Source organism: Muntiacus reevesi, chromosome 4 (assembly GCF_963930625.1).
Source record: "Muntiacus reevesi chromosome 4, mMunRee1.1, whole genome shotgun sequence".
In the NCBI taxonomy this organism is placed as follows: domain Eukaryota; kingdom Metazoa; phylum Chordata; class Mammalia; order Artiodactyla; family Cervidae; genus Muntiacus; species Muntiacus reevesi.
Window position 1 is genome coordinate 71,397,228 of NC_089252.1, and position 26,113 is coordinate 71,423,340.

General features: G+C 38.7%; 1 protein-coding gene across 4 annotated transcripts in view; it reads left to right on the forward strand.

Annotated features, from left to right (window-relative positions):
• The window catches only part of OXSR1 (oxidative stress responsive kinase 1), an 88,057-nt gene extending 62,232 nt beyond the window's left edge, over nucleotides 1-25,825 (forward strand). For all 4 annotated transcript variants that reach the window (XM_065933005.1, XM_065933007.1, XM_065933006.1 and 1 more), the window contains 10 exons: nucleotides 3,304-3,352; nucleotides 3,983-4,048; nucleotides 8,687-8,809; nucleotides 12,567-12,602; nucleotides 15,316-15,462; nucleotides 17,077-17,141; nucleotides 19,358-19,410; nucleotides 21,120-21,188; nucleotides 22,649-22,713; nucleotides 23,117-25,825. In XM_065933005.1, coding sequence (XP_065789077.1) covers nucleotides 3,304-3,352; nucleotides 3,983-4,048; nucleotides 8,687-8,809; nucleotides 12,567-12,602; nucleotides 15,316-15,462; nucleotides 17,077-17,141; nucleotides 19,358-19,410; nucleotides 21,120-21,188; nucleotides 22,649-22,713; nucleotides 23,117-23,191 — 748 coding nt within the window. In that variant the 3' untranslated portion in view covers nucleotides 23,192-25,825. The remainder of the gene's footprint in view (nucleotides 1-3,303; nucleotides 3,353-3,982; nucleotides 4,049-8,686; nucleotides 8,810-12,566; nucleotides 12,603-15,315; nucleotides 15,463-17,076; nucleotides 17,142-19,357; nucleotides 19,411-21,119; nucleotides 21,189-22,648; nucleotides 22,714-23,116) is intronic.
• The last annotated feature ends 288 nt before the right edge of the window (nucleotides 25,826-26,113 follow it).

The window sequence follows — 26,113 nt, forward strand, 5'->3', positions numbered from 1 at the left end:
ATAAGATAGTTTATTTCTCTCTTGTGTAACAGTTCCCATCTGGTATGCCAACTGAATTCCAGGAGGGCGATACAAAACCTAGGCTACCTGCTCTCTTGTTCTTACATAGCTAGATTATGACCCTCATCTCTTTAGTCGAAAGGACTTTTTTTTAACTCCCAGATATTATAATGCACAGCAGTGTTTAAGAATCACTGCTTTTTTCCATTGTATATCCTTGCCTCCTTTGTCAAAGATAAGGTGTCCATAGGTTCGTGGATTTATCTCTGGGCTTTCTATTCTGTTCCATTGATCTATATTTCTGTCTTTGTGCCAGTACCATACTGTCTTGATGACTGTGGCTTTGTAGTAGAGTCTGAGGTCAGGCAGGTTGATTCCTCCAGTTCCATTCTTCTTTCTCAAGATTACTTTGGCTATTCGAGGTTTTTTGTATTTCCATACAAATTGTGAAATTATTTGTTCTAGTTCTGTGAAAAATACCGTTGGTAGCTTGATAGGGATTGCATTGAATCTATAGATTGCTTTGGGTAGAATAGCCATTTTGACAATATTGATTCTTCCAATCCATGAACATGGTATGTTTCTCCATCTGTTTGTGTCCTCTTTGATTTCTTTCATCAATGTTTTATAGTTTTCTGTGTATAGGTCTTTTGTTTCTTTAGGTAGATATACTCCTAAGTATTTTATTCTTTTTGTTGCAATGGTGAATGGTATTGTTTCCTTAATTTCCCTTTCTGTTTTTTCATTGTTAGTATATAGGAATGCAAGGGATTTCTGTGTGTTAATTTTATATCCTGCAACTTTACTATATTCATTGATTAGCTCTAGTAATTTTCTGGAAGAGTCTTTAGGGTTTTCTATGTAGAGGATCATGTCATCTGCAAACAGCGAGAGTTTCACTTCTTCTTTTCCTATCTGGATTCCTTTTACGTCTTTTTCTGCTCTGATTGCTGTGGCCAAAACTTCCAACACTATGTTGAATAGTAGTGGTGAGAGTGGGCATCCTTGTCTTGTTCCTGATTTCAGAGGAAATGCTTTCAATTTTTCACCATTGAGGGTGATGCTTGCTGTGGGTTTGTCATATATAGCTTTTATTATGTTGAGGTATGTTCCTTCTATTCCTGCTTTCTGGAGAGTTTTAATCATAAATGAGTGTTGAATTTTGTCAAAGGCTTTCTCTGCATCTATTGAGATAATCATATGGTTTTTATCTTCCAATTTGTTAATGTGGTGTAACAAGTGGTGCTGGGAAAACTGGTCAGCCACTTGTAAAAGAATGAAACTAGAACACTTTCTAACACCATACACAAAAATAAACTCAAAATGGATTAAAGATCTAAACGTAAGACCAGAAACTATAAAACTCCTAGAGGAGAACATAGGCAAAACACTCTCTGACATAAATCACAGCAAGATCTTCTATGACCCACCTCCCAGAATATTGGAAATAAAAGCAAAAATAAACAAATGGGACCTAATGAAAATTAAAAGCTTTTGCACAACAAAGGAAACTATAAGTAAGGTGAAAAGACAGCCCTCAGATTGGGAGAAAATAATAGCAAATGAGGAAACAGACAAAGGATTAATCTCAAAAATATACAAGCAACTCCTGAAGCTCAATTCCAGAAAAATAAATGACCCAATCAAAAAATGGGCCAAAGAACTAAACAGACATTTCTCCAAAGAAGACATACAGATGGCTAACAAACACATGAAAAGATGCTCCACATCACTCATCATCAGAGAAATGCAAATCAAAACCACAATGAGGTACCATTACACGCCAGTCAGGATGGCTGCTATCCAAAAGTCTACAAGCAATAAATGCTGGAGAGGGTGTGGAGAAAAGGGAACCCTCTTACACTGTTGGTGGGAATGCAAACTAGTACAGCCACTATGGAAAACAGTGTGGAGATTTCTTAAAAAACTGGAAATAGAACTGCCATATGACCCAGCAATACCACTTCTGGGCATACACACTGAGGAATCTAGATCTGAAAGAGACACGTGCACCCCAATGTTCATCGCAGCACTGTTTATAATAGCCAGGACATGGAATCAACCTAGATGCCCATCAGCAGATGAATGGATAAGGAAGCTATGGTACATATACACCATGGAATATTACTCAGCCGTTAAAAAGAATTCATTTGAATCAGTTCTAATGAGATGGATGAAACTGGAGCCCATTATACAGAGTGAGGTGAGCCAGAAAGATAAAGAACATTACAGTATACTAACACATATATACGGAATTTAGAAAGATGGTAACAATGGCCCTATATGCAGGGCAGAAGAAGAGACGCAGAAGTACAGAACAGACTTTTGAACTCTGTGGGAGAAGGGGAGGGTGGGATGTTTCGAAAGAACAGCATGTATATTTTCTGTGGTGAAACAGACCACCAGCCCAGGTGGGAGGCATGAGTCAAGTGCTCGGGCCTGTTGGGCTGGGAAGATCCAGAGGAATCGGGTGGAGAGGGAGGTGGGATGGGAGACCGGGATGGGGAATTCGTGTAACTCTGTGGCTGATTCACATCAATGTATAACAAAACCCACTGAAAAATAAAAAAATTAAAAAAAAAAAAAAAAAAAAATCACTGCTTTTAGGGATTTAGCCAGGTAATACTGAACCTTAAAGAAGTGACTTGTTCAGCGTTGCATAGTAGGTATGTGGCGTCAGTTAGGTCCAATTTCTTAAGTGTAGCATTGTTTATTCTTTATTCTCATACTAGTTTGTGAAGTTAACAACAATGCCTTTACTCAAATGAAGTAAGACTGTGCACAGTTAAGTTAAAAACTAAGTTTAGATTAAATTTGGAAACTATATATTACTCTTAGAATCTTCAGTTTTTTAAAGGAAATTGTGAAATTATTTTTTAAGAATATGTAATTACGTAAGTTGAGACAGGTAATTATGTGGCAAGAAGCACAGTTCTCGATTTGTCAGTTTAAATATATATTTTTTTGTTTCTTTAAAGTAGATAAAGCCAACTTCATGGGAAATAATATTAAATAGCAAATATATTGAAAGCCATTAAGAAATTATGCTTCTAAAAGAAACATTTCACTAATGAATTTTTGCAAGAGCCTACAATCATTGTTACCAGAAAATTTCTATTTGAGTTTTTAAATTCTATTCAATGCCTTGTACTGAGCTTTTCCTTTTTCGTTTTTAGCAGGTTAAGGACAGTGGAGTGCTCTGAGTTTTTATATTGATGCTCAAGAAATCATGTTTTCATTTTTGAAGATGAAAACCCACATTCCACTTCAATTAACTATAAAAACTTTCTTTTCTGGTTTTAGACCAACAGCAGCAGAACTGTTAAGGCACAAGTTTTTCCAAAAAGCCAAGGTAGGACATTCTAACTTGGTTTCATGTATTCACATGATCTTCCTCAAACACCTACATTAGGTTTACTATTCAGAGGTTGCATTACCTTCAGATGATTATTTTTGGAAGGGTGATGGTAGATCAAATAATTGCTGGGGCCATTATTTAGACAGTCTTTCATATTTAAGTTAAATATATTTTTCTATAAGTTAATTTAAGTGTCAGGTAAAACTTAAAACAGGAAAAATGAATATTACCACTATAAATAAAATCTGTGGAAAATCCTGTGAAATATACTGAACTCTCATTTCAGGATTTATTACTGAATTTGTAAACATCTCATTTCCCAAAGATTTGGGATAAATAGGATGTTATTGTAGTTGGGAAATGTGGGACCACAATCCCAAAGGACGTATGTTAAAGCAAACTTTTCATAGATGGTGGTTCATACAATACATTAAAGCTTTGTCTCAATTTATAAAGTCATGGTAGTAGTATAATAAAGGATCTTCAGAATGAAAGAATAGAAGCTTTTCTCAAACGTTATAAAAACAGTTACTGTATCACATTAATTGTGGTGAATATTTCTGTGTCAATTTTTTTGTTCAGTAAAAACTTCTTATGAAAAGAAAACTTATTTTTCCTCTCCAGAATAAAGAATTTCTTCAAGAAAAAATATTGCAGAGAGCACCAACCATTTCTGAAAGAGCTAAAAAGGTAAATGTGGATTTAACTCAGTTTTTCTGAGAAATTATAAGTTTTACTTTTGCATTTTGAAAGTGTATTTGACTAATACTATGTTAACAGTATGAATATTACTCATTTTCTTTCAGTCTTTTCTTTAGCATGCTTGATATATTCTTTTAGCAATAGTCTATGCCTCAGTAGTACTCCGCTTTCAACTGGAATGAAAAAGGATGGTACATAATTAATTAATTCTAAGTTGTGTTAAATCACTGTTTGCAACTACCAAAGTGAGTTGGGAAGTTGGGAAGTTTCTTTCCACCATACAGAAACAATGAAGACACCACTTCACACCCACCTGAATAACTATAACAAAAAAGACAGACCATAACAAGTATTGATAAAGATGTGGAGAAATTGGAATCCTCACACATTACTGATGGAAATGGAAGATGGTGTGGTCACTTTTGTGGCAGTTTCTCAAAAGACTGAACAAAGTTGCTGTATGACCCAGCAAGTCTAGTCCTAGCCATACCCAAGTGAATTGAAAACTTGTACACAGAAAAATATGTGCATGAATATTATCTATAGTGAAACAGATCACCAGCCCAGGTGGGATGCATGAGACAAGTGCTCGGGCCTGGTGCACTGGGAAGACCCAGAGGGATCTGGTGGAGAGGGAGGTGGGAGGGGGGATCGGGATGGGGAATACATGTAACTCCATGGCTGATTCATGTCAATGTATGACAAAACCCACTGAAGTGTTGTGAAGTAATTAGCCTCCAACCAATAAAAATAAATGAAAAAAAAAAATAATAAAGTGTAGTAGAACTGGATGAGCTAACAAAGTAAAAAAAAAAAATACGTGCATGAATGTTCATGGAAGTTTTATTCGTAGCTAAAGTGTGAAAACAAACTGAATGCCCATCTACTAATAAATGGATATAGAAAATGTCATGAACCTATACAATGGAATATTATTCAGCAGTAAGAAGGAGTGAAGTACTGATACATGGCATAACATGGATGTACCTTTAAAACACTATGCTAACTGAAAGACATATTCTGTGATTCTGCTTATGTGAAATATCCAGAACAAGCAAACGTACAGGGACAGAAAGTAGATTATTGATTGCCTGGGACTTGAGCAGATTGTAAGGGAATGGGTAGGACTGCTAATGGGTATGGGATGTTTTGTGGGAAGTGGAGGGAGTGATGAAAATGATTGAAATGTGATTGTAGAGATGGTTTTTCAACTCTGAACATACTGAAAATCATTGGATTGTAATACCTTAAATGGATCAATGTTATATGAATTATGTCTTAGCTGTTAATTTAAGAAAAGAAGCATTTAAAGAATGGCACTACCACCAACAAAAAGCTCTTGAGAATTGAAAACATTATAGAAAAAATGGAAAAATTCATTACAAAGATTTTAGGGTAAAGTTGAGGAAATTTTCCAGAAAATAGAGCCAAAAAGCCAAGAGACAGAAAAGATGAGAACATTAGAGGGTTATTTGAGAAGGCTCAATGTTTAAGTAAAAGGAGTTCCAGAAAAGGAAAACTGAGAAAAACAGAAGAAAAGATATCACGAAAAATTATTCAAGAAAAATTTCATGTATTTCCAGTTTGAAAGAGCTCAAGTACCCAGCACAATGAATGGAAATAGACCAATGCTAAAGCACATTCCCATGGTAGCTCAGAATGCTGTTGCTGTTGTTCAATTGCCCAGTCATGTCCAGCTCTTTACGACCCCATGGACTGCAGCATGCTAGGCCTCCCTGTCCCTCACCATCTCCTGAAGTTTGCCCAAGTTCATGTTCATTGCGTCAGCTCGGAATACTGGAGGTGAAAAGATCCTGTAGCCTTCCAGAGAATGGGGAAAGTTACAGATAGAATCAACAGTCATAAGAACCTCAGTAGCATCTGTGAAAGCCACATCACAATGGAGCTTTATGTTGAACATTAGGGAAAAAGAAATGTTTTCTAACCCAGAAGTGTTTTCTTTTTTTACCAGGCAAACTATTAAGTGGAGTGTAGGAATGGAATCAAATTATGTTCAGAAATGCATGGCTTTCGTAAATACACCATGCTAATAGTAGAGTAAGTGCTTAAAGTAAGAATAGGAAAGTCATGTGATTGAGGAAGCACAGTCCTCTGGTTGATAGAGTGAGATCTGAGGTATCAAACCTGGTGTCAGTCTGATGGAACAGATCGCAGGGCTCTGGTGAGAGGCTTCCTCAAGAAGATGACACTGATGAATACCTAATGTATATGAATATGACCAGAGGAGGGAATCAGGGAGAGAATCTGGGGATAAATATGACAAGTAAGAAATAAGCAGGACTTCCCTAGTGGTCCAGTGGTTAAGACTCTACTACCAATGCAAGGAACAAGGGTTTGATCCTTGGTCCAGGAAGATTCCACATGCCATGGAGCAACTAAGCTCATGTGCTGCAACTACTCAGCCCACACTTTGGAACCTGTGCTCCGAATCAGAAGTCCACACACTGCAGCTAGAGAATATCCCCCCTCCTCGCTGCAATTTGAGAAAGGCCACATGCAGCAACGAAGACCCAGCACATCCAAAAATAAATAACTTTTTTTTAAAGAAAGAAAGCAAATATTAACTCCACGGGAAATAAAAAGTTCTGCAGGAAAGAAAAGTAATTGTAATATATATGGTTCAACTGTATAGTTTATATAATCATGTTATATAAACATTTGATTTACCCATTTATCAGGGAGAGGGAGAGAAAGGAGAATGTTTTCCTTTTGTCATTCACCCTCAGAAATAAACAGACACAAACCAGAAAATATTTATTGTCAGTAACGTTTATGGCCATGATAGAGCCCTCTTGCTAGTGAAACAAAAATGATGGCATTCTTAAAAAAAGTGAGGGGATGCTAAGATCATACATAAGATGATTGTTGATATATTTTCAGAATCTGTAAGAAAATGTTTCATATAGGCCTATCATGAAGCATTTTATAATTTTCCTTTGCATAAATATATCAATTTGTGATTCTTCATATATTTATATGAAGGGGCTTCTTGTTGGAAATATTGTTCTCATACATATAGAAAAGCCTCCCTTTGGGGTTTTCCAGTTTACCATAATTATTATCCAGAAGACATATTGGAAGTTTTCTTGGGTGTACATATAGAGTACACCACAGTGAGAAGTTCTTTAGAGAAAGACCTGTCATCAGCAATAACCCTCATTTTTGTAACTGTGAAAACTTTAACACGGGTGATATTCTTAAAGGTTTTCTAAAGTGAGGACCACCTCATAAAGCTTTTTATGTGAAAGTTTAAAATTCTAAAGTTGTTAATTAAATGTCTAATATAGTCCAAACATGTTGACTTTAGAAAACAAACTGAATTTTGCAAAGAAAGGCAAACTTGAAAATAAGCCAACATCTTCCGTGTGGAATACAGTTTGACCTAAGTAGTTGTTTGAAAACTGGCCTCAATCAGTTTAAAAGCATTGTTAGGCCCGTTATATAGAAGTACATGTTGAATTTTACAAATTCTGGTTTATTGTTTAAATTACTATGCATTATCCAGGTTATAAAGGTGATCTTATTTATTTTATATACTTCTGTCATTTAGAGTAGTTTCATTTTATTTAATTGTATTGAAATTATGCATGCATCTATTTCAGAGCCTTAAAGTATTTTGAAAGCAATCTTGATAATGGTTAAAGAACTGGTGTCTTAAGGATGAAACACTGTTCATTAAAAGGATCTGTGAAATAATTTATATTTGTTTGTTTTAAATTAGTTACATATAGATGCATTTGTCATTTTTATTTGCAAAGACATTCAGTTTGAGAATCAACAAACATTTATTAGGTGCTTTCTATTTGCCAGGTACTTTAACCAATGTTAATTTCATTTAATACTCAGAAGTGTTAAAATGTGGTATTTTTAAACTAAAAAATAATAATAATAATAATAATTGATTTACCCAAAATTACAATGTATCTTGAAAAAAGAGTAGGGAATTAGTAATAGGGTTAAATTCTCATCTTCTGTAGCAAGAAGTCAATAGATAATTTCTAAAACCAGAAAATCAAGGGGTAATAATAAGAACAGATTACTCAGAGAGATGAATATATATACATTCTAAAAGACTAAACTAAAATGAATTGAAAGTGGTTGCCTGTGGGGAAGAAGATGAAAGTTAGGGCACTGCTCTTTTTCTTAACATTTGCACAGCTGTCACTCTTGAACTGGCAAGTATAATTGTGATTTTAAAAGTTAAAATCGAAAAAAAAAACCCAAAACCCATGATCTTCTTTATCCTGAATGTATTTATTTGGCGCTTAAACTGCCCTGATTTTTTTCTTGATGTCTGAAGATATGAAGCCATTACTCAGATTTCATCTGACTTCACATAAGAGGGATTTGGATGGTGTGCAGGCTCAGACTATCAAAGTACAGGGAAAGTCGGTGGTTGTGAGTAAAGACAAACAGTGGAGATGAGGACCAGAGAGCAAGTGAAGGGTGGTGGATGTGACTTTACATGGGAAAGCTTATTTATGGGGAAAATTGTTATCTGCTTACTGTGTTGAAGTAATAGAAGGATAGAGAAATATGATTGACTTTTCTGTACCATAAGTGTCAAACACTAGCTCAGTCCATGTCTCTCTTCCTAATGAGCAGGTTCGGAGAGTACCAGGTTCCAGTGGCCGTCTTCATAAGACAGAAGATGGTGGCTGGGAGTGGAGTGATGATGAGTTTGATGAAGAAAGTGAGGAAGGAAAAGCAGCAATTTCACAACTCAGGGTATGTTTTGTTAAACTATATGCTTTATAGAGTTCTGTTTTACTGTCTGAAGCCTCTGAGATAATACTATATTCTGTGGTTCTGTTCAGCTTAACCAGCTAAAATATTAAAAAATACAGACCAAAAAAAAATACAGACAGAATATTTTGAACACCTTATTAACAACAGGAGCCCAAGTAAATCTCCATGGAGAGAGGGACTGCAGTATCAGTTTTACTGTGATAATATTTAGGGTGTATAAAAATGACCTAAATTGAGAAATGAGAACTGTAATGTCTGAGATGAAAGTACACTGGATTGGATTAATGGCTGATGAGACATTTTTAAAGAAAGGATTAGTGAATTTGAAAGCCTAACAGTTGACACTTAGTCCCTAAAATTTGTTAACCTTCTATCTGAAGAGTAGTAGTGTACCTTATTTTCATTTTGTATATCCTGGATAGTGTGAGTGTGTTAGTTTTTGCTGGAAATAGACACCAAGACAGGAAATGAGCAAATAACATTTGAAAAATGGCACTGATAGACTTGCTCAATTCAGGGTTGCCACAAATCTTCGATTTGTAAATAAACAAACTATGATATCTACAAAGTACAGTAAAGAAAGCATAGTGGCAATAAAATGACATGGGCCTGTATTTTAAAGAATTTGTTCCAAAGTTTTCTTGTTCGCATTGTTTCCAGTGTGAAATCTGCTTGTTTACTTACCTTATTCATTTACAAGTCACATTTCTTTTAACTTTGACTGATTTTAAGATTATTTTCTTTATGAATGTTTTTGAGCAATTTGATTATGATATACCTAGATTTTTTTTTTTTCCCACATTTCATATTTAGGGTTTATTGAGCTTCTTGAATCTTTGGGTTTACACTGTTTTTTAAGTTTGGAAATTTCTCAGCTATCATATTTTCAAATAGTTTTTTCTGTCCTTCCACCTTGGAGAGTCAGATAACATGTATATTAGGCTTAAAGTTGTCTGACTGCTCATTGATCTTTTCATTTTTTAAAAATTCTTTTTTCCTCAGTTTCATTTTGCTAGTTTCTATTGCTAGCCTGTTCATCCTTCTTTCTTTCTGCAGTGTTAATCTGCTACTAACGCCATGCAATCTCTTTTTCAACTCAGACATAATGCTAGAGTTGTGATTTGGTGTTTGGTTTGGTTGTTAGATACTTAAAGTTTGGTGTTTGCTTTTGCATCTTCCGTGTCTCACCTTAACTTTTTGAAGTTATGTAATATAATTATTTTAATGTCCTTCTCTGCTGATTCTAACATCCAGGTCAGTTTGGGGGCACTTTTATTTGATTGATTATTCTTTTCATTGTGGCTTGAAAAGTGTTTTCCCAAGTTGAGTAAATAAAAGTAAAAAATGAAATCATATAAAATTTGATAGAGTGCCAGGAAGGAGAGAGTTATCCAGAGAAAAAAGCTTAGAGCTTCCCTTTTGAGTCTTTAGCAGAATAGTTATCGATTACCGTATGTGAAAAAACTACCCATGTGGAGAACAGTGCCCAGCACTCACACAGCCAGAAACAGCAGCCAGACTGGAGAAATTTAAAATTCACAGGACATTCTGTAGAGTTCTCAGTAATGGGGTATAATATATTAACCTAGACTGAACACTGCTCCAGACCCAACTAAAACTCATCAAAGCAGGATCCAGAAGGATTAAACTGTTTCCAGTAGCTTAACTGTATTCCAGAGCAAAGCTTCAAGATTTATAGAAATACAAAATTAGCATCATGCAACAAGGTGAAATTCAGTGTCTGGCATCTAATCAAAGATTACGAGTATGCAGAATGTCAGAAAAACAGTAAGAGTAAGCACACTTTTTGCTCAGCTCTTGGTTTCAAATGCCATGCCCTACTAAAAAACAAAGGCTCACTGGAGAAATGGCTGATTCCAGGGCTTACACAGAGAAAATATAAGATAAATCTGGGATATCTTGTTGTGACAGAAAAGGTTTTTTATTTTTAATAATATAAGAGCCAAGTTGAAGGAGCTCCCACTAGCCAAAGTAGGGAGAATTTAACCATCAAAATCATTAAGTGTAGAAATAATTATAAATCATTAAAAGAGTAGGAGTCAACAGGCCTATACAAATAATACATAGATATATAAATAAATGGGGAGCAAAGGATGATTTTTCATTACAATAAACTGCCAGTGGTGGTAAATCTAGGAGTGCATGGGGAAATTCATCATTTTACAGCCATCATAAAGATCATCAGTGGGTGCTAAATAAATGGGAAATCTATGATAAACAGGCTATTTATTTACATGGTCTTCTAGTATCTCTCCATAGATTGCCTATTAGTTGCAAGGGGGAAAATAGCTACTGCCCTACCTGAAAAATCAAGATGCCTTGACTCAATGATTAAAATTAACATCACTAATGAGGGTCACAGGATACATGAGATTCTCTAAAACACGATACCATAAGAAGATAATCACTATGTAGAATTCATTTCAGTTTGAATCATGAAGAAACATCAGAGCACAAATTCAGTTCAGTTCAGTCGCTCAGCCGTGTCCGACTCTTTGCGACCCATAGGAGCAGTCTATTCAGAATATGTACTAGGCAGGGGAAATGATCATGTGCAGATAAAATCTAGAGAGACGTGATGACTGACTGCAGCACATGGTCCTAGACAGAATCTTACACTAGAAAAACAAAGGCCCTAAAGGATAGTAGCGAGTCATTGGAAAGCTGGATTATGGGTAGTTAATTAAACTATTATTGTTAAATTTACTGAAATTGATAATTTTAGTAGAGTGAAGTTGTGTAATAGAATATTCCTATTCTTAAGTACACAACTATTCAGTTGTAAAGAGCCGTGATTATATACAACTTATTCTCAAATGATACAGGATTGATTAAACATATATAAAAAGAAAGAAAGTGAACACTAATAAAGCACATAAGGAGAAAGGTTAATATTGGATGAGTCTGGGTAAAGAGTATGGCAGTGTTCTTTGTATTATTCTTATTTTAGCAGTTTTTCTGTAAGTTAATTATTTCCAAACAAAGTTGTTTTTTTTTTAAGGTTTTTTTTTGTTGGCATATACTTGCTGTGTGATACCTTAGGTATTGCATGAACCTTGATTCTCATTAGTAAAATGGTAATGAAAAATTTAAAAACCTATAAATTGACCTTAATCCACATTCACACTTGGTAGAATTTACCATAAATTGAATTTGTTTAGTGATATGTTGTTGTTTTTTTAATTTTCCAGTGCTTGTATCCAGAATTACTGGTAACTTATGATTTACTAAATCAATTTAACTTTAAATTTTCATATGGCAGATTATAATTAGAATTTTCAGTTTTGGCTCAAGTTTTCTTTACTGAAGTCCATAATCAGAATTACTCTGCTTTAAGAATATATTGGATAATTAGCTTGAATGTTTACATTTAATGTGAGAAATTACACATGTAATATGTTGATGACTAGTAGAAAGAATTGTACTTTGAAGAATGTTACCTCCCTACTACCTGATAGTCCCTTTATGTTTGCTTATAAACTTCAAGTTCTGAACTCTTAATATTGATACATTACAGGCTAGCTGGACAAAGAATACGGTCATATCATTTTAGTTTTCTTTTTCCAGAAAACTCACTAGAGTTACCGATGATTTAATTATGGATCAGAATGAAATGGAGTTGACTTGCATTTCACCATTCCGTGCAGTTTTGGAACTGACTACAAGTAACCTGAGTTTTCAGTTAACAAGCCTCCTTTTTTTGTATTTCTTTTAGTCTCCCAGAGTGAAAGAATCATTAACAAATTCTGAGGTAAGTAGTTGTGATTGTTGAATCATTAAAGTATATGTGCTTTTGTTTTGGTTTTAATGTTAAGCACATTTTTTGTATGTGTTTAAATAGGAATGGGAATTTATACTAGTCAAATGGTGTGATAGGAAATCCTACTAAACAGACTCCTGTTAGGCTGACCTGCCTTATGCTTACTGCTTACTCAGTCAAGTGTGACACTTTGCTACTCCAAGGACTGTGGCCTGCTAGGCTCAGGAGGAAACAGCAAGCCACTCCAGTATTCTCGCTTGGAAAATTCCATGGACAGAGGAGCCTGTTGTTGTTCAGTCCTAAGTCATGTCAGACTCTTTGCGACCCCAGGGACTGCAGCACACCAGATTTCCCTGCCCTCCACCATCTCCAGCTGTTTGTTCAGACTCATGTCCACTGAGTTAGTGATGCAATCTAACCATCTCATCCTCTGCTGGTCTTTTTGCCTTCAGTCTTTCCCAGCATCAGGGTCTTTTCCAATGAGTGGGCTCTTTGCATCAGTTCAGTTCAGTCTCTCAGTCCTGTCTGACTCTTGGCAACCCCATGAACCGCAGCACGCCAGGCCTCCCTGTCCTTCACCAACTACTGGCCACCCAAACTCATGTCCACTGAGTCGGTGATGCCATCCACCCATTCTCATCCTCTGTCATCCCCTGTTCCTCCTGCCCTCAATCTTTCCCAGCATCAGGGTGTTTTCTAATGAGTCAGCTCTTCACATCTGGTGGTGAAAGTATTGGAGTTTCACTTTCAACATCAGTCCTTCCAGTGCATACCCAGGACTGATCTCCTTTAGTATGGATTGGTTGGATCTCCTTGCAGTCCAAGGGACTCTCAAGAGTCTTCTCTAACACCACAGTTCAAAAGCATAAATTCTTCTGTGCTCAACTTTCTTTATAGTCCAACTCTCACATCCATACATGACTACTGGAAAAACCATAGCCTTGACTAGATGAACTTTTGTTGACAAAATAATGTCTCTGCTTTTTAATATACTTTCTAGGTTGGTCATAACTTTCCTTCCAAGGAGTAAGCATCTTTTAATTTCATGGTTGCAGTCACCATCTGCAGTGATTTTGGAACCCCAAAAAATAAAATCAGCCACTGTTTCCCCATCTGTTTGCCATGAAGTGATGGGACCAGATGCCATGATCTTAGTTTTCTGAATTTTGAGCTTTAAGCCCACCTTTTCACTCCTTTTTCACTTTCATCAAGAGGTTCTTTAGTTCTTCTTCACTTACTGCCATAAGGGTGGTGTCATCTGCATATCTGAGGTTATTGATATTTCTCCTGGCAATCTTGACTTCAGCTTGTTCTTCATCCAGCTCAACGTTTCTCATGATGTACTCTTTGCATCAGGTGGCCAAAGTATTGGAACTTCAGCTTCAGCAAAAGTCCTTCCATATTAATAAAGTGTTAGTCACTCAGTCGTGTCTGACTCTTTGAGACCCTATGGACTATAGCCTGCCAAGCAAGAATACTGGAGTGGGTTATCATTCTCTTTTCCAGGGGATCTTCCCGACCCAGGAATTGAACACAGGTCTCCTGCATTGGAGGCAGATTCTTTACCATCTGAGCCACCAGAGAAGCCCATATTAATAATAATTGGCATTTTCAAAACTAATCTTAAAGTTCTATTCTTCTATCAAAAATTAAAACCAGTAGGTAACTTGGTTTCCTCTCTGTGAAGCGCAGCGAACACAAAATTTTAATACGTCCTTGTGTCCTTGATTTTGCTTATAACAGCTATTAGATCTCTCATTGCCCTTTTAATTTTTTTCTTTTAACTCTAAATTTTGGCCATTGCATTGATACTGTTTTCCCTACTAACTTATAATTTTGAATATGTTTAACTTGATTTTGTGTTTAACATTGATCTTTTTTCCCAAAGTTACATAACTAAAATTTGTGAAATTTTCAAACATGCAAAATAATGTTTAATGTTATAAAGCTTCACATTCATTTTGAAATGCATTTCAGATATGTTAAGGAACCACTGGTTGATTTTCTTTCTTTATAAGTAAAGGAGAGTCCCAAATATAGGAAAGTGTCGCTTCTAGAATTTCATAGTATATACTTAAGTCTGTATATTGTAGGTGCTGCTTTGCTGGGCAAAGGAGATGGCATAGATATAGTTAAAAATAAATATGATACAAAGAATTACTGTTCTGAAGAAGGAAAAAAAAATGGACTACTGGTACTTGCTACAACATGACTGATAAAAAAAACTGTGCTAAAAAGCCAGACACAAAAAGAGTGCATATTGTAGGATTTGGTCTATATGATATGTCCACAAAAGACAAATTGATAGAGGCTGAAAGTAGATCAGTGGTTGCCTAAGGCTAGATGTGGGAGTAGGAGTTCACTCTAAATGGACACAGAATTTTTTTGAGTTGATAGAAGTGCTGAAACCTGATTGTAGAGATATTTATACAAGTATAAATTTTCTAAAAACCATTGAGTTGTATACTTAAATAGGTGGATTTAGTGGGACATAAACTTACACCTCAAAAGTTCTTAAAAGCAGAAAAACATAGACGTATTTGACTTCCATTTGAAAGAGGTGTACTGAGGTTGCAGAGATGGGCCAGTTTGCTACACAAGAACTACTTTGAAAAGGTCGCCCCTCCTAACACTGCTTGACCGTCAGCAGGCCTACCTCCCTCTCCTCTCAGCTTATGCAGCACTGCTTGTGTTATTGTTACAGCTGTTTTCCACAACTGATCCTGTGGGTACTTTACTCCAAGTTCCAGAACAGATCTCTGCTCATCTACCTCAGGCAGCAGGGCCGACGGCTGCGCAGCCCACTCAAGTCTCCCTGCCACCCACTGCGGAGCCAGCGATAGCAGCTCAGGTACAGCAGGGACCGCTTTCTTCCGTGGTTGGCCTTCTGGGTGGAGAAGAAGGCGGAGGCTAGCGTGGAACACCACCTTGTGCGCTAAGGATGATGTCCTGGTAGATTTTGAAACAAGTTAGAAATTCTGTTCTCACAGTTTTACATGTATGCAGATAAGAGAGTTTAACAAAGATCACACGGGTTTTTTTTTTGTTTTTTTTTTTTTGAGCACCAAAATAAGTTAATGATGACAATATCCCAAACAGCAAAGGTTTGGGGCATGGAAATTTCTTGTCAGCCTCCTTCCTCTCTTCTGATCTCAGTGCCTGCCCCCACCCCCAAAGGGAGCTGCTCACGGGGTGTGCCAACTAGGCACCTGAGGGACCACCTCGAGAGCTCCAGGAGTGCTGCAGGAGGCTGGGCGAGACACGTGTACTCACTGTCCCAGTGAGACCCTCCCGTAACAGTGTCCGCTGCTTGGACAGTGGACCGAGCGAGAAGGGCTTCCCTGTCTTGTCAGCTTTTTATTGCATCCTGATGATGCTTAAGTTCAGAATGCAGCTGCCACTAGGGAGCGCTGTTAGCTCTCCTGTCATCTTTGTAATACTACCTCCAAACCATGGTTTTCCTGCATTGCTCGTTTTAAGGTACCTGTAAGTTTTGTGGGGGGTGATTTTAGTAACATGTCGTAAAGTGATCTATGAGCCCACCCAGTCAGGCACACGTGACCTCTATTAAACCAGAAGGCGCTGAGCGTGCCGAGGGGTGAGGGCCCCTGAGGACTGCCCCCGCCCCTGCCATGTAGCCACCACTCTTCCCTTGGGAAGTCGCAGTACTGTCTGCAGCATGTGACTGTGCTCCGTGGGGAGAGGAAGAGTTCAGAGTCTACGCGTTTGTTAAATAGGAGCAGTGCTTTTATTTTGTTTTTTCCTAAAATTCAGGTAGGAAGAAATAAAAATAGAAGTTCAGATGTTTTCACCTGCATCCCAGCAGTGCTCTGCCTTTGGAGACCACTATCTGAGTGTTTCCAGTTAGTCAGAGTCCTGACTACATTTAACCTTTTCTTTGCCTAAGTTTTTCATTTCTGCCCATCATATGGGAAAGGAGACAGTCATCTTATGAAAACTGATGAGATTGGATTCATTTTATAAACAGCCTAAATAGAATGTATGTCCTCCAGTAAGCAAGGGACAGCTCTGTGGTTTTCAGAGGATTGAAGATCTGGAACCTCCAGGTTGGGTGGTTTCCTGAGCAGCAGCCAGTTCAGACCTTACTACAGATGTATGGCCAGTGGCGGGTTTTTTCAAGGGAAAAACCCAGTGTCTTCTTCTTCACTCTTGTAGAGGGGAACAGAGTTCTAGAAAACGCAAAATTGAAATGTGACTGTGTATGGCATTTCATGTAGTTTGACAGTGATCTTTCCATTTGTGTTTGACTCAGACTGACATTCAGCTACTGCTGCTGCCTTAGGGTGCTTGTCCTCCTGCAGGAGGGAGTCCTGGGGACTAGGATGCCCACACCTGGAGGTGAAGAAAATTGCTGCCAAGTGGATGATTCATCTCTAGACGAGCATCAGTCACCACCACACTTAATACTCCAGGCAGTGACTTTATACTTTTCAATGCTTTTCAGGCTCTGTCTTCAGGAGCAGGTTCACAAGAAACCAAGGTCCCAATCAGTCTAGTACTAAGATTACGGTAAGTAAGACATTTTGTTGTTGTTCTTTTCTGAATACTCTGAATGTGCTGATTTCTCTTCAGAAGTTATTCCTCCTTTTCGTAGTGCATGCCTGAGAGTTACTGGATAGAACTCTGTGTGTTTGCTCTCAGCTGTATTATTTCCCTCAGATATAATAGCAGTAGTGTGAGGACCTGAATTACCATTGACCCATTCCTCTTTCCACATGTGAATTCCTAGTCATCTCAGTATGACCATAATTAGAGAGGAGGCGGCCGGACCTATTTGGGGAATGTTCTGGGTTTTTTTTTAACTAATTATTTATTTTTTGGAGAGGTGGTTAAAATTCAGATTTTTATTTATTTTTTTTGAACTTTTTATTTTGTATTGGGGTATATAGCCAATTAACAATGTTGTGATAATTTCAGATGAATAGCAAAGGGACTCCACCATTTGTATACATATAAGCGCTCTTCCCCCAAACCACCCTCTCCCATCCAGGCTGCTACATAACATTGAGCAGAGTTCGCTGTGCTATGCAGTAAGTCCTTGTTGATTATCCGCTTTAAATATAGCAGTGTGTCCATGTCAGTCCCAAACTCTGTAATTGTCCCTTTGGAAAATATTTTGATTTTACCACTAAGAGCAATGAAATTATGTCGTGAACGTGAAGAAAGCAGACTTGGCTACCTTTTCTTTATAGAAGCCTATTCTGTATATCTGAACCCACATCGTTCTGAATCATACAGTGTCTTGGTAATTTCATCCTGTTTTAACTGTGTACAAAGAATACTACTTGTCTGTTTTAAAAATTTTGTTTTAAAAATCTTAGATCAGTTAATATAGAGTATGAAATGTTACTTGACATACGCTTCAGACAGGGAGAGAACGGTTGTAAGTGATGCAGTTAGCTTTTTGAAGGGTGGTTTTTAATGGACTGTGTTCCAGACTTGTTTATGGAAGAGGAGGCTAGAGTCTTAGTCTCATTGATGAAGACTTTGAAGTTCAGTTTAGCATATTGTTATCTTTGAAGGTGTTTGTATTTGGCATGACAGTCACATCACAAAAGTGATACTGAACACTTGACCTTAATTTTATTCAGCTTTCAGAAAGAATAGGGTGAACAATTACATATTAAGCAGAGTAAGTACAGCACTATAAGCTGTTGCGCTAAGACACTGAAAAAGGAGAAAATGAAATGCAATAATCAAGTCTGTGTTGGAAGTTGATTTTTATTATGTACTTAGCATAGCTAAAAGCAAGTTTTAGTAATAGATATGCAGTGAAGTATAAGTCCATGTAGACAAGTGCAGAGAGGCGGTGTGAGGGAGAAAATCCCTGTTGGGCAGGTTGTGTTGGATTTGGGGAGCTGTATTTTAAGCACAATTTCAGTAACATCAAGCATGTGTCAGATAGACCTAAGCCCTCTACATTATTTAGATAAAATGGATTTGAGTCCTAAGTAATCAGGCACATCTGCCTTTATGGATGGTATTCTAATTTTCCATCTTTAAGCAGAACCTCCAGGGAGCTTGGTTAATCTCAGTACTTTGTGTGGTGAGCAATCACTGTTACTATCCCTCATCAGTCACATTTTAATCTCTGAAGCCTTTTATTAACTCTCCGGCCAGTATGGACCCCATTCCTGTCCCCATCTCCTCTCCCTTCCCAAAGCCTTCCTGTCCATTACATCCTATCTAACAAAACTACTAGTATTTCTAAAGTTTCTCCTCTTTATCCCAATCTGTATATTCTTTATCCTTCTCCTCTGAACCCCTGTGGAATTGAGGGCGCATCATGTATTTCATTCTGTGAGTCTGCTCAGACTGATCCCCAGTGGTGGGCAAGGTACTATCCTCGGCGGAGGGGTTGGGCGGGGGGTAGGAGTGGAGATAAGGAGGAAAAGAGCCGCCTCTGTCATTTTAGTCACACCTCCCAGTGCTCTTTCATATATTCCTCTTAGTTTAATATGGTCGTCTTGTTGGGTGTAAGGATGAGAATGGGCATATGTTGGCCAGTGAAGGACATAGATTAAAAGAGTTGTAGGACAGTTATTAATAAATGATCACCCTGAGTTGTTTGCTCTGAGCCCTCAGTGTGAGCTCATTAGGACAGATCATCTGGTCTTTTGGACAGAAAGATCTTTCTCTTGGCATAGTTTTCCTGATATATGTAGTCAGACTCTGAATGTATAAATTCAGAAATTTATTTTACACATTTTGTTTTTTTTTCATAGGAATTCAAAAAAAGAACTAAATGATATTCGATTTGAGTTTACTCCTGGGAGAGGTGAGGCATCAAAATCAAAACATTGAAAATAAAATAACTGCTGATTTGTCATTTGAAGAAAATGTGTGTGAAGTTTCTGTCCTTTAGGTATATTTTCTTCTTAAAGGGTGATACAAATGTTCCTGGCCTAAAGGTTGAGGGTACATGTGAATAAAGTAAAAACGAAGTTTTTTGTTGTTGTTTTTTTTTTTTTTAACAACTACCTCATTTAGAAAATATAGTATAATACAAGCGGTAGCAAATATAGCTCCAGTTTACTATGGCAGATGTTGTGCTAAGCAGCATTTCATTAAATTTTCAAAATGGCCCCTAAGGAAAGATTATTGTCCGCATTGCATAGATGATGAAATCAAGGTTTAGAGAGAGTGAAGTAACTGGTTACAGTGCCCACAGCTGAGAAGAGGTGTAGCTGGATCTGCCACTGTGCCGAATTCTGGCTCTTATTACTGAGCATGTTTGTACTCCTTGATGGTAAGGAAACAGCAAGGCTTCCAGTCCCCTGCCTCCCAGCTGAAGCCGAGCCCCGTCACGCGTAGTTTCTGTCGGTGAACCTCTCCCAGGGACCAGGTTTATTATTTTCTTTCTGGCCTTTGTTACTAGAATCCGTATTTGCGAAATGGCTCACAGCTATCGGGCGTCTGTCCTGTGTGCCATGTGTAGTCTTCCCGCTGCCTCGGTCTCACGAGCAGCTCATTGAAGTGCTGAGAACACGAGAACAGTGCACATGTACAGGATGTATCTGATTTCTGCCTTAAAGCCAGGCAGAGTCGCTCTTTAAGGTACTCACTCACATCACTGGTCATCGGCACAGTGTGTGCACGCCCCTCCCCAGAGGCCCTCTCATTCCCTCTGAGGGCCTTGGTATTCAGGCCTTGGGAAGGAGTCAGTTAGAGATGAGGTTAATTGATGGTGCTCTTGCCTCATCTTCTTAGTTTTTTAGTTGTATGCCCATAGACTATATGTACCCAGATAGTACAACCTCGAATGACTGGATGTGAAGGAAAGCCTACCAGAATACAGAAGAAAATGATTTTAGGGGGAAAAAAAAAAGAAGGACGACCAAAAAAAAAAAAAAAAACAGGAGTGTGATCCCCAAAGAAAAGTGATTAAAATTTGTTTTCTTAAGGTTTAATTGAGGGGAATACCCTGGTGATCCAGTGGTTCAGATTCAACAGTTTTACTCTCAAGGGCACACATTCAGTCCCTGGTCAGGGGAATAAGATCCCACAAACCTTGAAGTGTGACCAAAAAAAAAAGATTTAATTGGAACTAAATCATTCTGTGTTATTATCCCAGGAAATGTTACACACACATCGTCACATCCCCAAGCTCACAGGGCTGGGTCCGGGGTTTCCCTCAGACTAGTAGTTTCTTCTGCAGCATCACTGTCAGGCACTCTTCTGACAAAGGCAAGACCCCATCTAAGCTATGCCGTCATTTAGAATGTTATCTTTACACTGAGCTCATACTTGCCTTCTGGTTGATTGATCCAAGTTCCGTCCTCTAGCTCGACCTCTGATAGTCCCTCACTTGAGGTAATCCTGGTGGTAGGAAAAACCTCTGTGTGGAAAAAGGCCTCCCCCCACCACCACCTTGGGTCTGTGGGTTTAGCAGCTAGCTTTAGTCTGGCCGTGCCGGCACCTGCTTTGGAAGTTAGCAGGAACTTGCATACACAAGAAAATGGAGCATTTTCTTCTTTGTCTTTGCAGATACAGCAGAGGGTGTCTCTCAGGAACTCATTTCTGCTGGCCTCGTCGATGGAAGGGATTTAGTCATAGGTAACTACTTTGTACTCTGCCCTTGTGCCCTTGTCTCTTTGCCTATATCCTTAGGATCTAGAAAATCAGGCCTTGATTCTACTGAGTAGGTCGAATGGTTCTAGGAATGGTTCTTGGCTTTGTTGAAATAGATGTTGGGGGTAGCTCCTTTCTTAACAAAAAAGAAAAATCTCACTTCTGAATTTGCTTTGTTACCCCCAGTGATAGTGAGTGAAAGCTCACCCAGGTCTCTGGGAGATCATAGAAATAATGACAGAAGTCACAAGTTAGAGTAAGCTTGGCCATATCTAATCCATTTTGGAGGATGAGCTCTCCTTGGGCAGCCAAGAGGTAAGAAAAAAATCATTACAGATATAGTCCTTAAAAAAAAGCAGGAAGTAAAAACAGGCCCAGTCAGGCCACAGGTACATGTTTCTGAAGGAAAAGACCATGGTGTAGGACAAGTCAGCAGACTTTTAAAGGGCCAGATAGTAAATAGTTTAGGCTTTGTGAACCATGAATAGTCTCTGTCATTTTTTTAAATTAATTAATTTATTTATTTTAATTGGAGGCTAACTACTTTACAGTATTGTAGTGGTTTTTGCCATACATTGACATGAATCAGCCATGGGTGTACATGTGTTCCCCATCCTGAACCCCCTCCCACCTCCCTCCCCATCCCATCCCATCCCTCTAGGTCATCCCAGTGCACCAGTCCTGAGCACCCTGTCTCGTGCATTGAACCTGGACTGGCCGTCTGTTTCACATATGATAATAAACATGTTTTAGTGCTGTTCTCTCGAATCATCCCACCCTCGCTTTCTCCCACAGAGTCCAAAAGTCTGTTCTTTACATCTCTTTTGCTGTCTCACATATAGGGTCATCGTTACCATCTTTCTAAATTCCATATATATGTTGTTAATATACTGTATTGGTGTTTTTCTTTCTGACTTATTTCACTCTGTATAATAGGCTCCAATTTCATCCACCTCATTAGAACTGATTCAAATGCATTCTTTTTAATAGCTGAGTAATATTCCTTTGTATATATGTACCACAGCTTTCTTATCCATTCATCTGCCAGTGGACATCTAGCTTGCGTCCATGTCCTGACTGTTATAAACAGTGCTGTGATGAACATTGGGGTACACGTGTCTCTGTCATTTTTACACATAATTGGCTGATTCCCATTCTAGGGCCTTCTGGCCCATGAATAGGCAAGTCCTACCTCTTTAACTGGAGTGTCGTTCCTTAGTTAATACGGCATCTTAAAGAAAGTTAATTTGACAATGGTAAGATTTATTTGTGCTACTTGGACTTGTATTTTAAAACACCTCTTGTTTAGGGAGCATTTTGCTCCCTAAATGCAAGCATTTTGATTATATGTAGGAGATTCTGAACTACCATTTGAGTTGTTAACATATAGTTGAAATGTGGATTTACGTAACTTGTCATTACTTTCTCTGTTTTTATGATTATAGTGGCAGCTAATTTGCAGAAGATTGTGGAAGAACCCCAGTCAAATCGATCTGTCACCTTTAAACTGGTATTCATGCCTTCCTTCTTGTTAAACTATCTCACTTTTCCACACCAGCAGCCTCTGCAGACCAGCTTCCATATTCCCTGAGTGATGAGAATAATCAAGGCTGGTGATTGTTTGTTTAGCCTCCCCATGCCCTGGGCTGATGTCTCTCTTCATTGGCCTCGCTTCCCCTCTCCCTCCCAGGAAGCCTCCTACCCGAGGCCCTCAACTGTTTATTCTCAAAAGAGATTGTCAGTCTGACTCCACCTTTGTACCTAGAGTCCACCTGCACCTTTATTTGCCTCCTGTTTGTATCCCAGAGACCTTTCCCCAACTGCCCTCTCTCACAATCCCCATGTCAGTTGTAATTATTACCTACAGTTTTATTTGTGAATAACCACAGCTTCTCATTTTGTTTGGTTCTTAGGCATCTGGTGTCGAAAGCTCAGATATTCCTGATGATGGTAAACTAATAGGATTTGCCCAGCTCAGCATCAGCTAAAACACAGCCCTGGAAGAGGCAGCTGAAGGAGATTCCACACATGCGTGTCTCTGTTGCTTCTGTTGGCCTAAACCCACTACTGCCAAAGAACCCAGCAACAAACCTCCCAGCTAGGAGCTTTAGAGGTCTTTCTTTTATGTTTTTCCTGCCATCATCCCTGCTTTTTCCCACAGGGAAAGAAAAGTTGGATCACCAGTGGCCAGCATCCCTTTTAAAGAGTTCCGTTAGTAAACTTACTGCACGCATCCCCTGTCTTCCTCCATCTGAGAAGTGGCCCGGGTGCCTCAAGGCCCAGGAGGGAGGTCTATCAGCTCATCTTGCCTTACTCCAGTGATGGCGCTGGGTGGAAAGTAGCAGCTCTATTGGGCTTCCTCATCCTGCTTCTTCTCCCACACCAGACGGGATGTGGGCATCTTGGGATATCTCTTTACCACTGAAGTAGCAATTAAAAGTTGATTGTTCAGCTGGAGCCCAGAGAATTTAGTTTAGTGATTTTTTTTTTTTTTTTTTTTTGTATCTGATATGAATTCTAGCAACCTTCGTTAGGAAAAAGCACAGCCTCAGAAGGAGGCAACCTAAACTGTGTTCTTGTTTTGTTGATGATGTTTCTAAGCGTTTTGCTGAAGCTGCTCTCAGGCACCCCTCTTCATTACTTGCTCCAGAAAGGGTTGCTCGCCTTAACTTCAGCTGGTGCAAAACATCTGACTGTAATCGAACTTCAGCCATCGGACCCTTCAAAGCGGAACTTTGGACTGTTTTTAGGGAAAAAAATCACGTAACGGCTTATAAACAAGAGTTACCCCAGCAGTGGTGTTTTGAACAGGAAAAAAATCATAACTCATATCAGTGTGGAAGTATTTATTTCAGATCTTAAACAACTGAAGAAAAACTGCTCCTTGATCCTCCCGTGAAAATCAATTTGCCTGGCCTCCGAGTCATGAGGAAATGCAAAGCTGAGATTTCTACAGCAATAAAGGAGACTCGCCCTAGGCCAAAGAGGCCTGCCTTCTGCCCCTTCTCCTGCACTGATCCTTAGGAGGGGGTCCACACTTCTGTGTGCTGAACCTGACCCAAGATGGAACGTGAAACCACATGTGCCGTGACTTTTAGGATTTATGAGTAGACAGTGTTCATTTGATTTTCTACAGAAATAATATAAATTATTCTTTAGGTTTAAAAAAGAGCACTCATAATGCAATATGTGAATCACCAGTGGGGTTGATTTTTTTTTTTCCTACTGTTTCACAGTCAGCCTTTATCTAACTGCAGATTAGCCCTAACAAGTTTTACAAAAGAAAGAGATCCTCAATCTGGCCTTAAAACAACACAAAAAGATGGGCTTTGGCCCCAGTGAAAGGGGAGAGCTGCCTCTTACAGAATCAGTTGATCCCTTTTCATCTTTGTTGGTCTGTGAATAACAAGATTGCTTTACCTAGTTTTTTCTTGGAGCACCTCTGAAAGCTTTCCCCACAACTGACTTGTTACAGTTTTAATTTCATTCTGAGCTCGTAGTTTTAATCTTGGGCTTTCTTCACCGGCCCTGGATACAAAGGCATGTTGGGAAAGGGGTGGGTGTTGGAGAGGAAGGGAGGGGATGGTTTGGGATGAGAGGGTTGGGAGGAAAATAGATCAGAGGATCAGATGCCAGAGTCCTGTCAGGATTGGTAAAAGGAGGGAGCCTGTTGAGCCTGGAGACAGAAGATTGATCAGCTTGATGGACAGATATTTAGCTTTTCTTTTTTCTTTTCTTAGAAGAGTGTTGAGGGGGAAAGGACAGGAAGGTAGGAATAAGTTTATGGAAAAGATGTAGTGTCCCCTTTGGCACAAGACTAGGGGCTTAACCTTAGAGTCTGTATTTTCGTTTCAAGTAAGCCCTTCATAGTCTGCTTATTTCTGAATCCAGAGGGTAGCGGCATCACTCTGTTCTAGCTTTTTTTGGAGGTGATCAAAAGCCCAGGCTAGAAGTAAGCAGCAGCCCGTCTCCTTGTTGAGTTTCTCCTGCTGGCCATTACCTGTGAGCTGCAGTGGGACAGGCATGACTTTTGAACTGAAGTGGGCTGGGGCTTTCTCTTGCTTTTCCATTCATCTTTTGACCTGCTGGGAATTAGGAGCCAGACACCAAGCCCCAGGACAGTGTTACTTCTTCTGCTGCATGATGTATGGTGGACTCCCTTTGCTGGCATGTGCAGTGATGCTGAAAAAAAATGAGTGAACAGAAACTTCGCAGGTGAGACAGCACGTGACCTAGTGAGCAATCTCGCTCCTTCCTGGGAGTGGTGGTCCACGATACACCTCTCTCCCTAGACCCCTAGGCTCTCCTGGGTCCTGGGGGGACTAACTTAGCACAAGGTAACATGTGCCAATGCTATTTGTAAAACGTATGGTCTTTCTAAATGATTCATGGATCTGTTTGGGATTTTTTGCTTAAGTTGTGAACCAAATCCTAGAGCCAGCTGACACTCTTAATAATCTGGAGGACAGAATAGTGGTGTATCAATAAATGGAGGTTCCTCCTTATGACATGCTAGATTATGGAAGATGTAAAATATTTGACCTCCCCTCCCCTTTTTTTTTTTTGACTTTGTACTTTGCTGCATGTTTCATTCATTTTTAATCAATAAAGAATAAATTGTCTGTGGTGGTGTAAGGATGCTTCACTTTGGTGACTGTTGATGGGAGCAGCAGGAAGTGAAAAGGTGTATTAATAAACAATGTAAAGCCATTGTACAAATGGGGAAGCTGAAATCCCCAAAGAGAACAATCTGCCCAGGTAAATTTGTTAGGGTGGCATCATGAACTCCTCTCACTGACCTTTTCTGTTTACCTCTGCCCATGCTGTTGGGCCGGCTAAAAATACCAGATTCAAGTCCTTGGGAAGTTCTTTTGGAAAGTTCCGAGCAAGGCTGAACTTGTTCCCATTTC